The 15,039-nt window shown below is 40.1% G+C and overlaps 1 protein-coding gene across 4 annotated transcripts in view; it reads left to right on the top strand.

Moving 5' to 3' along the window:
* Positions 1 to 3,802: 3,802 nt before the first annotated feature.
* kpna5 (karyopherin alpha 5 (importin alpha 6)) overlaps positions 3,803 to 15,039 on the top strand; it is a 30,931-nt gene continuing 19,694 nt past the window's right edge. For 2 of the 4 annotated variants that reach the window (XM_041253209.1, XM_041253213.1), the window contains exons 1-4: positions 3,803 to 3,920; positions 4,428 to 4,569; positions 13,656 to 13,757; positions 13,878 to 13,977. In XM_041253209.1, the coding sequence (XP_041109143.1) occupies positions 4,441 to 4,569; positions 13,656 to 13,757; positions 13,878 to 13,977 (331 nt within the window). In that variant the 5' untranslated portion in view covers positions 3,803 to 3,920; positions 4,428 to 4,440. The remainder of the gene's footprint in view (positions 3,921 to 4,427; positions 4,570 to 13,655; positions 13,758 to 13,877; positions 13,978 to 15,039) is intronic. The other 2 variants (XM_041253210.1, XM_041253211.1) reach the window with 2 other exon arrangements.

Here is a 15,039-nt window from a genome sequence, read left to right as displayed (position 1 = left end):
AGTACAGTAAATGGAAAACTGAAAATATGAACAGTATTTCAAAACTGATTTTATTCGAAAATTACAAAATATAAAAGTGATCAGACAAACCCAAAATATACACTTTCTCACCAATATAGCAACAACATGTTTGGAGGAAGCGAGTAGAAGAATTTAAAGAAGTTCATCATGTCCAGTGTTAAACATGGTGGACTGAGGTAGTGTGATGGCATCGGCTTGTTTTTCTTCCTCAGACACTGGTGGCCTTTGTATTGAAGATGGATCAATGAATCCTGGAGGTTATTGGGCAATATACACTAGCATTTGCAACCAGTGTATTGAACTTCATTGGCAGGTACGTGTGTGGTCATGTAACATGACCACCATAGTCCACAAATTGTGAGTTTCCCACATCAGCTTCCAAAATACTCTTTCCAGATGTCACTCGAATAAAGTCTGTCTTGTCCTGTGTGTGCGTGTCCATTAATTGTCGACTCAAAAGGCATTATGTCCTACTTTCACAGCTCGATTCTTTCCTTCAGATATAAAATATTTTACTTGCACATAGTAAAACGACGTAACTATGGTTTGCATTTTGTGAGGCATCGCACACTAACATTTCCGTCTGTTGCAGGGCGATTGCCCTGCACAATGGCGAATTAGTGTTGATGTAATTTGTATGTGGAAGTGGGTTTATTGTGTATCGTTTTGGAGTTGATTTTTGTGACTGAATTATTCTTTACAGATGGGCGCTCGATTTAGATTTGCTGCCTGCTAGGCTTGGTTGAGGGGATGGGCAGCAAGTGATTGGCTGTGTTGGTCCTTAATCATCAGGTGGGCGGGTCTTGACCGAGTGTCCATCAGTTTAAAAACATCCGATGTAGATGGCTCGAGGTGATTGCAATGCCATGCTATAGAGGGAGGGTCCGCTCTGCAGGAACAACAGCTATGCAGACCTGAAATTGCAAGCACTGCTTGCAAAGGTAATGCCCAGCCAAGGCCGTGTGAAGCAGCAGGAGTCATCGTATGAATACTGGCTCATAAGTAGGTTAGTTTTAGGAGATAGTGATCGATTCCCTTCAACTGTGCAGTCATGTTCACCAGATGGCTGAAGGAGTTAATGTACAAGGGAATACAGAACATAACTGGTCCTTAGTCAAAATAAATGTATAACTGTAATTAGAAATATAAACATGCACACCACAACCACCACTTTAGGTGGAAAACAAATTTAGTTTTTACTTTTAAAATCCAACTTCTATCTCAATCTCTATCTCACTGGTGTATCTCAATTTCGACAAAAACATTTGTTTTGGAATTACCAATTACCACAACATTATAATCAGTGTTTTTGCCTATAACATAAAATATTCAAAATAATGTCTGTCAAAATCACACACATGGAAAGTCAGAGTGGCCAACACCTACACGGAGTAAACTGTCAACAAATTATTGATTATAATTATCTTTTGGGGTTTTGAGTTCCGTTTGTGAACTTTGCCAAATTGACAGCTGAGAATAATGCGATTGCTGAAAGAAAATGGCACATTGTCAGAGAAATCTTCAACTTGCCAAAGGCACTTCTGCTTGGCACTTCTTCTTGTCATCAGACCTAACATGAAGCAAGTTAGTCTATGTAACACGTGTATGACAGGGTAAACCACAAGTTCTTTAGAAAATTAAATAACAGTCATTAAGGGCTGGTGTTTGGCCCAGGGTAGAGGAATATTCCTTCAGTCATAGACATGCATGATTGGTTATTTTGCCAAAAGACCTTAGGCTCGATTCCTCACAATTTGTTACATTTTGATTGTCCCTGTGTATTTCACTTGATTAGAATACAGTCTAAATTGCTGACTTGTGGCAAAAGGGTGAAAACATACAGACAAAGTACACTTTCACAAAAAAAAAAATCATAACAAATGTCTACTTTCAAAAGGTTAGTCACATAAACTTTGTTACATGTATCGTTTTAGGAAAAAAAAAAAAAAAAAAACTTTCCAAGGCATTTTTACATGTTATGAAAATACAATTGCCAAAAAAAATAAAAATAAAAAAATAAAGTTTAGTCTGTACACATTTTGAGAAATGCAATTCCTGGGATAATTTCTGAGCTATATGAAATGAATAATGCACCCACATGGGAGTAATGGTATACTTGCTGCTTGACATGATCTGTACTTCTTAAATAACTAATAACTTATTTTACCAAACAGCGAAAAAGGTGAATGTCGCCCTCTCATGACATTTAAGCGCAATGTTTAGTTCTTTTGAATAGACAAATCCAGAAACATGTGTACTGCTAACATTAATAAGATTAAAACAGCTTGGCAAACAGTCATTTAGAGTTGAATCTGAAAAAAAAAAGTTGAACACTGCTACATACAAATTTGCGAGGGAACATCCCATTTTGACTTTCAAATCCCGCTGTCCCGGTTGAGGTAAAATATGTCCAAAATTAGGCAACCCCCACCACAGACAAGGCAAGCTCTCTATATTTAACTTTTTTCATTCCCACGTTTTAGCCACTTGAAGTGTTGGTAATTATTCTACTACAAAGTACAAGCAGCAGATGCATACAAGTTACTTTTTTTAACAGCACAATTAAGGTACAGGAAATACAACACATGAAAATCACTAGAGAGTATGATTTTCACTTCACCCCTCAGGATCCAGGTCTGCCCAAAGAACCTCTCAAAGACTGACACAAATGTAATGGGGTACATATTTGATAAAGCAGGAATAAATAGTCAAACATATGTCTGGGAACGCTTAATAATAACCTCAAATAACTCACCTGTAGGCATATGCTTTCACTGCATACTGTGAGGGGATGGAATCAGTCAGTGATGAGCTTTTTTTTTTAAAGGGGGGATTACTTATACATAAGCTTGAGTAAATCTAGTGCACAAATACTTCTACCTGGTACAACTGTACAGCCTAAATCCTTTATAACATGAAATACCGGGCATTTAGAACTGGTGTTTGGGTCCAGGGTAGAGGAATACAGCCTATTATAACATGAAATGCCAGACACTTAGAACTGGTGTGGTCCAGCATAGAGGAATACAGCCCAAGTCCTTTATGACATGAAATAACTCACCTGTAGGCATATTATGTTTTAACTTGTAAACATTTTTTGCAAACAAGTTTAATATTTACTTTTAAACATTACTAGTAACAGTACTCCTATCATCGAACAATAGTTTTTTATGATTGCTTAGTTCATAGGAAAAAAAAAAAAAACGCAAACAAATCGCAGATACACCATACACTTGATTAACGGCTTTGTTACATAAACAGGTTGGAAAAATGCCTTACCTGGGGGGGCGTAGCCTGACTTCAAAATCCCTTCTGTTCAGTTCAGAGCGCAGGTAAAGTGACGTGTTTTTTTTTTGTTTGTTTGTTTGTTTTCTGGGACAGTTCTAAAAATTGTTCACCACAACTTGCAATAAATAAATAAATAAATGTCAACTTCAGACTCGAAACAGCTTGCTTTTAGTGAGAGCTGTTTGGGCTCGACTCACTACTCAAAAAGCCCGTAATGATATGATGCGTGCCAACTTTTCAATTTCAGCTTGTTTTTATAATATGTTTACAGTTAAATCGGCCGTTTTTGTAGGTCTCACTGTGCAGAGTCTGTAATTTTAACTGAGGCAACACGTCTTGATATTTATTATTTTGCATCCCATATGGCAATATAGGCTGTAATATAATGCAATGGTCAATCGGCTTGCGCAGACGCAGCCGTGACGTATTAAGAATCCTGACGACAGGCTCAAAGGGACTTCTGGGAATGTTAGTTAACAGCGATTGACAGAGGGGCGCCATATTGCGGTCAGCTGTGTTATTGGGAGGCGCAGGCAGGGGTTGTGGCCAGAAATAAAAGCTACGCAGTTACCTAACAACAACTACTACAGTGAATGGGTAAAACCTTGACGGTATATAATATGGCGTTTTTTTTTGTTAGTTATGTATTTATCTCACAGCATGAGTTAATCAGCGAGTTGAAGTATAGTGTTTGTTGTTCTTTATGACACACGCATTAAAACCACTGATTATCGAGGGAATGCGGAGTGAATTTATTTCAACTAAGAGAACGGGTTTGGCATTATTTCAGATCAAAGGCATATTGTTCGGGGCTATGTAATTAATAATAATTACATTATATTATACCCTTGGCATGCCACAGAGCGCCATATCTAACGTAATGTAGTGGTGTAACTTGTTTTTTTAGCATGCTTGGTTGCTTAGATTTATTGTTTTATTATATACATAGATTACATAATAGACTACAAAATAGACTACAGTAGTGACAGCAATCCAGTTTACCTTAATTGACAATTGTGATTGTGAAAAAATGATACGTTGATAAATAGCGTTAGTTCAATTAAGAATGCTGGTGACAGACCACAGACTTCTGTTTTCCAAAAACATTTTTGTTGCAGTTGCAGGCGCAACATGGCAAGCCCAATAAAAGATAACTCTAGAATGAAGAGCTACAAAAACAGAGCGCTGAATCCTCAGGAGATGCGCAGACGAAGAGAAGAAGAAGGGATTCAGCTTCGGAAACAAAAGCGAGAAGAGCAGGTAAGTGATCTTGGTTAAGTGTGCTGCGACGTCTTTAGTGATGTGACTCATTGCTACCAACTACTGGTCATAAAACAGAATGCACATTTATTTTATTTCCAAGTGGAATTGTATCTCCCTGTGTCCTTAATTAAAATTGTGTTTTGTGGTATTTGCTTTGTGGTAATATGTTTTTAAAGTCTAAATATACAAGACTTGTCAAGCCTTCCTGCCTTAATTTCCCCGTCATCTTTATTCTTTGTGGAATATATTTTGTACAATTACAAAAATAATGTTGCAGGGATTCTGTTTTGCACTGGTCACAATCTCCACTGTCATGTTTGCCTATTATATTAATGGTTCAATGCCCTATTTTAATTCTACAAAATTATTTCCTCTGTTCTATTTTTACACCACCTGTATACCATCTTGTCAACCACTGGACAAATGCTAAAACGCTGTCTCCCTTTTTCACCACTGTTCCACTGTTCTTGCCAGTTTATCAAGACCTTCCTGTTGACAGTGCTGTATACCTCTGTGCTGGGTTTTCTGTGTTAAGCACTTTAGGAGGCTAAAACATTAAATCACAGCTAAAAAAAAAAATAATAATATTTTCAAAGCACAAATAATGACAATGATTGCAGGGGGTCAAAATAAGCCGGCGATCATCACAATCCACCACCTAATACTATATTTGCGCCGCCTACTTATTTTTTTTTTAATAAAGATTATTTTAGGGTATTATCATTTAGTCAATATTTGGCCCTATTATTGTACTGTAAGGTGATACAAAATAGTATATTATAGCTATCCATATGCACCAAAAAATGAGGCTGTACGCCTTTAAGAAGAAAGTCGGGATGAGATATCAGCTGAACATTGTCCGCTGACTTACAAATGCTTAAGTGCAGAGGAGCTGGATTATTACACTCCGGTTGCATGCAGCAGTTGTGATGGTGACCAAACGTGTAAGTACTGTTTTGTTAAAAAAAAAAAAAAGTTAATGAACAGTTGCATTCAGAAAATGTAGAACAGCGAAAAACTAAAATAGATGTGCATTAACAACATGCCCTGAAAACTTAACAAAGATAACAATTTAAATGAAGCAGTAAGCTCCATAATTAAGCTAAAAAGGAAGTGCAAAGGTTACTGTTTTTTTTTTGTTTTGTGAACTCCACTAAACCTACGTTATCTTTCCCCAGTCAAATCATAGAGATCCTAAATAAGTCCGGTAATTTACTATAATAAAAAACAGAAATGAAAAAGAAAATGTTGAACATAAAAAAGCGCAACCAGACAGAGTCAACGAAAGACAACACATTATTTAAGTTATTTGTCGTATTATGCATTTAAGGTAAGGCAAGTTTATTTTCTGCTGCTATAATGTTCTGATGCCTGGCTGTACAGAATTCCTGGGGAGAACCCTGTGTGTGTGTAAATATATATAGTGCCAATAGAAAGTCTACACCCCCTTTCAAAATTTTCACCTTTTGTTGCCTTATATCCTGGAATTAAAATAATGTTTTTTTTTTTTCATTTATCTACACATCCTACCCCACAACTTCCAAGTAAAAAAAAAAAAAATCTGAAATTTGTAGAAAATTTATTAAAAATAAAAGCTGAAATAGCTTGGTTGGATAAGTGTCCACCCCCCCTTGTAATAGCATTCCTAAATTAGCTCAGGTGTACCCAGTCACCTTCAAAATCACACACCAAGTTAAGTGGCCACCTGTGTTAAATTGTAGTGATTCACATGATTTCAGGATAAATTCAGCAGTTCCTGTAGGTTCCTTTCATTTCAAAGCAAAAACTCAACCATTAGCACCAAGGCTCTTTCAAAAGAACTCCGGGCCAAAGTTGTTGAAAGGCACAGATCAGGGGATGGGTATAAAAATAAAATCAAATGCCTTGAATATCCCTAGGAGTACGGTCAAGACGATTATTAAGAAGTGGAAGGTGTATGGCACCATCAAGACCTTGCCTAGATCAGGCCGTCCCTCCAAACTGGATGACTGAGCGAGAAGGAGATTGATCAGAGGCCAGTGGCAACTTTGCAAGAGCTACAGGCTTTTATGGCCAATACTGTTGAAAGTGTGCATGTGACAACAATATCCCAAGCACTCCACAAATCTGGCCTGTTTGGTAGGATGGCAAGAATGAAGCCATTACTCAAGAAAGCCCACCTTGAATCCTGTTTGAAATGTGCAAAAAAACACTTGGTTATGTAGCCATGTGGCAAACAATTTTGTGGTCTGACGAAACTAAAATGGAACTTTTTGGCCTAAATGCAAAGTGTTATGTTTGGCACAAACCCAACAGAACACATCACCCAAAGAACACCATCCCTACTGGGAAGGATGATATTGACAGCATCATATTATGGGGCACTTGTAAGGATAGAAGGGAAAATTAATGGCGGAAAGTACAGAGAAGTCCTTGAGGGAAAACCTGCTGCCCTCTGCAAGAGAGCCGAAACTGGGAAGGAAGTTCACCTTTCAGCATGACAATGACCCAAAGCACACAGCCAAAGCTACACTGGAATGGCTAAGGAACAAAAAGGTAAATGTCCTTGAGTGGCCCAGTCAGAGCTCCAGCCTAAATCCAATTGAAAATTTGCTGCCAAAGGTGTTTCCACTAAGTATTAACTCAGTTGGATGGTGTTGACTGGGTAATGTGCAGTGCTGGGCTTGCGCCAGATGTAACGCTTGGAATTTAGACCGAAAAGTTGAATTTTTGTCTCGTCTGATCACAAAACTTTTTTCCACGTGTCTGCAGTATCATCTACATGCTTTTTCTTAAAATCCATACGTGCTTTAAGATGAGGCTTTTTGAGTAATGGCTTCTTTCTTGCCACCTATCCGTACAGGCCAGCTTTTTGTAAGGACTAGCTTATTGTTGATGTTTCAACACTGACTCCCACCTCAGACACAGAACTTTGAAGACCTGTCAAGGTCATTGTTGGCTTCAGAGTGACATTCTGAACCAGTGTCCTGCTTGTCTGGCTGCTCAGTTTGGGAGGGCGACTTTGTCTGGGTGGTATAATGCATCTTCCACTTCTTAATGATGGACTTCACTGTGCTGAAATTTTTGAAATTTTGTTTTACTGTTCTCCTGCTCTGTGCTACTTTATCCCTGACTTGTTTCGAAAGGTCCTTGGTCTTCATGGTTGCTTTGTTGGATCACTATGTGAGTTGCAGCTTGTAAGTCTTTATATACTTGCGGGAAATTATCTACAAGTTAAACCACTTTGAGCACACACAGGCTGAAACCATTTCACTAATTTTGTGACTTTTCAAACAAATTACTTTCACCTGAGCTGATTTAGGACTGCAGTAGCAAAGGGGTTGAATACATATGCAACTGAGATTAATATATTTTTCTCTGTAAATCTTATTTATGTTCTATGTGCATTTTGTGTAGATTGCTGCGAGGAAAGGTGGTCTCCTGACCTCTCCCCCCTTTTTATAGCTGGCAGCTCCCTCTGTTGGGGCTCCGGCCACACTGACCCCTACGGCCAAGCAGAGCTGACTGCGACCCCTGGCAAAGCAGTTCCAGCGATCCCGGGCGATGCGGAGTGGCTGGCAACCCCAGGCGATGCCAGTCAGGCATCCTTGGGCGAAGCGAGGCAGGGAGTCAGGACAAGCTGGGGTGAGGGTGTTGGCCCTCTTCTCAGCCACTGCGGCCGGGCGGTTCTTCCCTGTGCATCTATTCCTGGTCCTTTTGGTGCAGGGAGAGGCAGCTCCTGCTCCTCTCCCCCTGATGGTGATGGAGGCAGAGGCAGCTCCAGGTCCTCTCCTCGTGATGGTGGGGGAAGTGATGCCAGCAGGCATTCACCCTCTGCTGGTGGAGGTGGCAGAGACAGCTCCTGCTGCTCTGCTCCTGGCGGTGGAGGTGGTGGAGGCAGAGGTAGCTCTTGCTGCTCTGCTCCTGCTGGTGGAGGTGGCAGAGGCATGTAGTCTCCTGGCGGCAGGATGGGAGCAGCGTGTAGTCTACCCTTATTACAGGGGACTGGTGCGACTCTCCCTTACTTGCAGGGGAAGGCGATGGAGGCAGAGGAAGCACCTGCTCCTCTCCTGCAGGTGGTGACTGTAGGGGAAGTGATACCAGCAGGCACTCACCCTCTGCTGGTGGAGATGGGGACAGCAGGCATTCTTTCTCTGCTGGTGGAGATGGGGTGAGCAGGCATTGTTCTTCTGCTGGCGGAGGTGGCAACAGCAGTCCCTCAGGCTTTGGTTTACTGCGGTCCCCCCGTCTGGGCGCTGGACACACGGGCTCCTCCCACACAGGCATTACTTCTGCCTCTGTATATTGTGTAGGGCAGATGGCCAACATGTGCCCATACGCCCCACAGCCTGGGCACAGCTCCGCCGTGAGGTTCTTTAAAAAAACCTCCCAACTGCCATCCCTGACCTCTTCCTGCTGTTGCTGCGGCTGCTGCTGCAGATTTTTTCTGCCCCTCCTTCTCCTCACCTTCCTCTCCTTGGCCGGTTCCTCCTCCTCCTCTTGGAAGGGACAGACAGCCACCACGTGCCCGTACACCCCGCAGGCAAGGCACCAGCCTTGGTCCTCCAGACCACTGAGGAGCTCCTCCAGGTCCGTGGGGCCATCTTTCCAGCCTTCCATTTTTTTTTTTTTGTTTAAACAAGAAACTGTGGTTCCTGCTCTGGTCTGCGTCTAGGAGGCGCTGGTAGTCCTGGTTCTGACACCACGTGTCACAAACACGGCCGGAGTGGGGGATGTCAGACCAGAAACAGGAACCAGGAAATAAACGACAGAGAGGTGGAGTTTAGTGGAGCTGAGCGAATGGTCTTGTTCAGCATTTAATGAATTAACAGAACAGTAAATAAAAAGGTTGTAACAAACAAAAACACAACACGGCACATTCGCCAAAAGAGACAAACAAAACGGACTACACAGACAAACACGGTGAGCTTCTATTTTTTAACTACTATTTCTTCTTCTTATTACCTCCGTCTCTGATCCCGTTCTCCACTCACCGAACACAACATATAACACAAAATACACACAGGGGCGGGCACTTTGCCACATATCCTTTTCGCTGTTGTTTTATCTTCCACCCCCTTGTAAAGGTTCTCTTAAAATTAATTCTGTCTTCAGCTCTTAAATGCTATGGTGTTATAATTGACATACATTTATCATTCGTTATTTTAATTTCATTTGTTTTAAACTGCTCTACCATTTCTGTAATCCTTTTACCATAGTAATTTAATTGCTTCTCCCCAGTGTAAAGTTCCCAACACACATTCAATATTTGCTTAGTTGGATGGTTAACCTGCATACTTAGATATATCCAATAATTTGTTCCCAATCTCATGGGCACTCGCCAGTTTCCACTTGTAATGCATCACACTGAACAAAAATATAACGCAACATGTAAAGTATTGGTCCCATGTTTCATGAGCTGAAATAAAAGATCCCAGAAATGTTCCATATGCACAAAAAGCTTATTTCTCTCAAATTTAGTGCACAAATGTGTTTACATCCCTGTTAGTGAGCATTTCTCCTTTGCTAAGATAATCCATCCACCTGACAGGTGTGGCATATCAAGAAGCTGATTAAACGGCATGATCATTACACAGGTGCACCTTGTGCTGGGGACAATAAAAGGCCACTGTAAAATGTGCAGTTTTGGCACACAACACAATGCCACAGATGTCTCAAGTTTTGAGGGAGCGTGCATTTGGCATGCTGACTGCAGGAATGTCCGTCAGAGCTGTTGCCAGAGAGTTGAATGTTCATTTCTTCACCATAAGCCCCCTCCAACGTTGTTTTAGAGAATTTGGTAGTACGTCCAACCAGCCTCACAACCGCAGACCATGTGTAACCACGTCAGCCCAGGACCTCCACATCCGGCTTCTTCACCTGTGAGATCGTCTGAGACCAGCCACCCGGACAGCTGATGAAACTGGGTTTGCACAACCGAAGAATTTCTGCACAAACTGTCAGAAACCGTCTTGGGGAAGCTCATCTGCGTGCATGTCGTCCTCACCAGGGTCTTGACCTGACTGCAGTTCGACGTCGTAACCGACTTCAGTGGTCAAATGCTCACCTTCGATGGCCACTGGCACGCTGGAGAAGTGTGTTTATTACGGATGAATCCTGGTTTCAACTGTACCGGGCAGATGGCAGACAGCGTGGGCGAGTGGTTTGCTGATGTTAACGTTGTGAACAGAGTGCCCCATGGTGGCGGTGGGGTTATGGTATGGGCAGGCATAAGCTACGGACAACGAACACAATTGCATTTTATCGATGGCAATTTGAATGCACAGAGATACCATGATGAGATTCTGAGGCCCATTGTCGTGCCATTCATCCGCCTCCATCACCTAATGTTTCAGCATGATAATGCACGGCTCCATGTCGCAAGGATCCGTACACAATTCCTGGAAGTTGAAAATGTCCCAGTTCTTCCATGGCCTGCATACTCACCAGACATGTCACCCGTTGAGCATGTTTGGGATGCTCTGGATCGACGTGTACGACTGCGTGTTCCAGTTCCCGCCAAGTTCCCGCCAATATTCAACAACAACAACGCACAGCCATTGAAGTGGAGTGGGACAACATTCCACAGGCCACAATCAACAGCTTGATCAACTCTGTGCGAAGGAGATGTGCCGCGCTACATGAGGCAAATGGTGGTCACACCAGATACTGATGGTTTTCTGATCCGTGCCCCCTACCTTTTTTTTTTCTGTATCTGTGACCAGTAGATGTATATCTGTATTCCCAGTCATGTGAAATCCATAGATTAGGGCCTAATGAATTTATTTCAGTTGACTGATTTCCTTATATGAACTGTAACTCTGTAAAATCTTTGAAATTGTTGCATGTTGCATTTATATTTTTGTTCAGTGTAACTGGAGATGTTTCACAGCACCTGTACATATCCTCAATGCCTGGTATTGAATCAGATCAATTTTCATTACCAAGGATTGTTTTGCCGTTCCTTAAGCTTGACACCCATAATCAATTACTGACCATATTAATGTTGTGTGTGTGTGTGTGTGTGTATATAAAATAATAAAATGTACCTTTATCTGCCCCCCAATGTTGTCTAGAAATACATCTCATTAAATTAAGCCGTACTTTACATTTCTTTATCATATTATCTATATGCTGTATCCATGTCAGCCTACTATCAAACCATATGCCTAGAAATTTAAACTCGGATGCCCTTTTGATAGGCTCCTTATATAAACATATGTTTTTCCTCCTCTGAAATCTTTAAAATAAAAAAAAGTTTCTGTTTTGGATACTGAAATTTTAAAACCCCATCTATTGCCACCTGCATCGTTCCTATGATATATTTTACGTTTCTACCACTTTTCCATAATGCCCCATCATCCACAAATGATACATTAACATTATTTTTTTTTTTTTTTTTTTTGGGCAAATCATTTATTATTATATTAAATAAAACTGGGCTAACAACATTCCCCTTGGGGTACTATTTACCTCCTTATACACCTCTGAATATTCAGTACCGACTCTAACTTGCATAGTCCTAAACAATAAAAAATCTCATACTGACCAAAATATCTTTCCTTGTATCCCCATATTATGCATTTTAAATTAAAATCTTTCCACAACATATCATATGCTTTTTCCAAGTCAGTAAACACTGTTGTTAAAGTCTCTTTATTATTAAAAGCTTTCTTAATGTCTGACTCTAATCTCATTACTTGATCTGTGGTACTTCTGTTTATTTTTAAAACCAATCTGTACTTCAGATAACATATTTTTTTTTCTAAAAAGTTTAACCTATTTATCATTCCCTATTATTTTACACATGTTGGATGTCAAAAGCAATCGGTCTGTATGATAGTGGTGAAGAAAGGGTGCTGTGGATTTAGGAACAATTGACATTTGTGTCCCCCCCCCCCCCCCCCCCCCCCCCCCCCTTTTGAAAGATACTCATTGTGGAGTATCTGGAGAGGCAATTGACTGGTTTAGCAGAACCCTGTTAGCACTAATTTTGGACTACCATACCTAAAATAAAATTAGGTCAGCAGTGCACAACTCTGGCCCTTAAAATTCTCTACAGCAGGGGTCTCCAACCCTAGTCCTGGAGAGACCCTGTCCAGCAGGTCTTATATGTGTCTTTACATCATCAGTAGCTAAACATCTGGAACACCTGTTAATCTTGACTAATTAAGCCAGTAATTGATTCAGTTAAGTAACTTGAGAGAGTGGTTGAAACGAAAACCAGCAGCCACTGTATCTCTCCAGGACCAGGGTTGGAGACCCCTGCTCTACAGTCCAGGTATCTTTATTTTTTTTTATTCCAGGCAGGTCCTAAGTTAGTTTATTGACTTGGCTAAGGATCAGTTAACTCATGTAGAACCCGACTGATATAGTCGTATGTATTAGGTCGCCTGACTTTAGTATTAACTGTTAATGCAGAAGTGTAATTCCATAAATGGCTCAGCAGTTGCAACAGGAGTCGTCAGTGGGAAAGTGCAGTTTAAGGTATGTTGCCAGAATGCTGCAGCTGTCTTTTTTTTTTTTTTTTTTAAAGCAAGGGTTCCATTGGGGCAATATAGTTATTCCAAGGTTGTCGGATGGATTAACCCCGTGGTCCTCAAAGTAATTTGGGCACAGGCATAAATTGATCTTACTTGGCTGTTTGCGGGCAAGCTGACTATTGCATAGGTTCTTATCTTACACAGTGCTGCCTTGCGATTTTTATATTCTTAGCTCTGATAAGGCCAAGTCTCAGACAGTAATTGTGCGTGCTGCGCTTATTCTGTAAATTTATACAAAATACACAATGCAAATATTTTTAAATAGCATGTTTACACAGATAAACATGAATAAACTAAAATAAAAAAGTGTAGATAGCGCCTTGTGGTGTTTCCATTTGACAAATTTCTTAACACTACTTTGTTTTAAAGGTCGCTCATCTCCACTACGATTATTCAGAGAAAGTGGATTTGTAACTAACTATACTACGGTGTTTCCCAGTTTATGTCCCACCCAGCTAACTTATGATTGGGCTACCGCAGAGACAATGCAGATATTATATATAACATAATATGTTATATTTGTCTGTTTTTCTAAGTACTTTTGTTCCCTCTTGTTTTCAGTTGTTTAAGAGGAGAAATGTCTCGCTGCCTTCTAATGAAGAATCCATGTTAGAATGCCCGGTACAGGATCCCGACATAAGCTCTACAGTTCCACGTGCAGCAGTAAGCTTTTAATAAATAAATGTTTGTAAAGCATATAAGGTGCTACACTGCCATGCATTTTACTTGTATCAGTGTTTACATATTTAAATCTTCAAGTGATGGTGATTTAACACATTTCAGGAAGGAGTAATAACGCCCGATATGGTTCAGATGATTTTCTCCGATGATCCTGATCAGCAGCTTGTGGCAACACAAAAGTTTAGAAAACTACTTTCCAAAGGTAAGGCATTTTGGATCACTGATATTGAACTTCTGTGTTGCTGTTGGCGTTCCTCTGCTGTATTATAATTAGGGCTTCTGATTTTTGGTTTTTATTAATTGTACTATTCAGTGCTTATTTTTAGCTATTTTCGAGTTTTATGTAAATTTTTTTTTTTTTGGGGCTTTTGTTTTTCATAAATTGTATGAAATCATTATTTTCTGTTACTTTCCAAGTATTTATATTTATATTATATTTCCTGTCAAAATATGTATAGTAACTCGACAGTACTTGCACACTTAAGTTGTACCTTCTTTCCTTTGCTGTCTTCCACAATGAAATCCATATGATCACAGGCACATTCTTCTGTGGTTTTTGTGTGTTGCATTTTTTAACATTTTGCCACAATTCTGTTTAAATCCTCTGTTCCTTAACTGTAATACAGCTTTCAATCCCGCTAACTAGCCTCCATTCCGATTTTAATCTTGTTTTAAATGTAGCAAGCAGTCTCCAATAGAAATGTAGGTATGTGCTGTCACTCCGTAGTTGGGCTGGATTTAAAGTATTCAGAACAAATCAATGATAGATAAGTCAGGAAGGCGGGACATTGCCCAGCAGCACTGGGAAATGTATTTATTATTATTTTTGTGGTAGGTTTTGTTTTATTTTTATTTTTTGTATCGGGGGGGGGGGGGGGGGGGGGGGTATTGGGTTTTAAGGTTAAAACCGAAAATCAGAAGCCATAATTGGTCATGCACTGTGTCTGACTATCGCAAAAATTAAATGTTACAGTACATCATTTTTGAAGTTCCTTCCTACTCTAGATACAAGGTATGATATTTTAGCAATTTTACAATTGCAGTTTACTATGTTGTTTTTAGTAATGTGTACGTATAAACATCTTGGCCTTTTTCATTTTTGTAGAAAAACTAATATTTGCTCGATTTTATATGATGCAGATAACATTTTTTAATCAATCTGGCTAATCAATGTTGCAGGCCTTTCATCTTCATCTTGCAGTCTTCTGTAAACATACAGTACATCAAATGTGTTTGGTGTGGTTAAATATTATTTTACATTTTA

This window comes from Polyodon spathula, chromosome 6, assembly GCF_017654505.1.
Source record: "Polyodon spathula isolate WHYD16114869_AA chromosome 6, ASM1765450v1, whole genome shotgun sequence".
Classification (NCBI taxonomy): domain Eukaryota; kingdom Metazoa; phylum Chordata; class Actinopteri; order Acipenseriformes; family Polyodontidae; genus Polyodon; species Polyodon spathula.
Note: the sequence above shows the minus strand (reverse complement) of the source record. Positions and strands in the feature narration are given on the sequence as shown.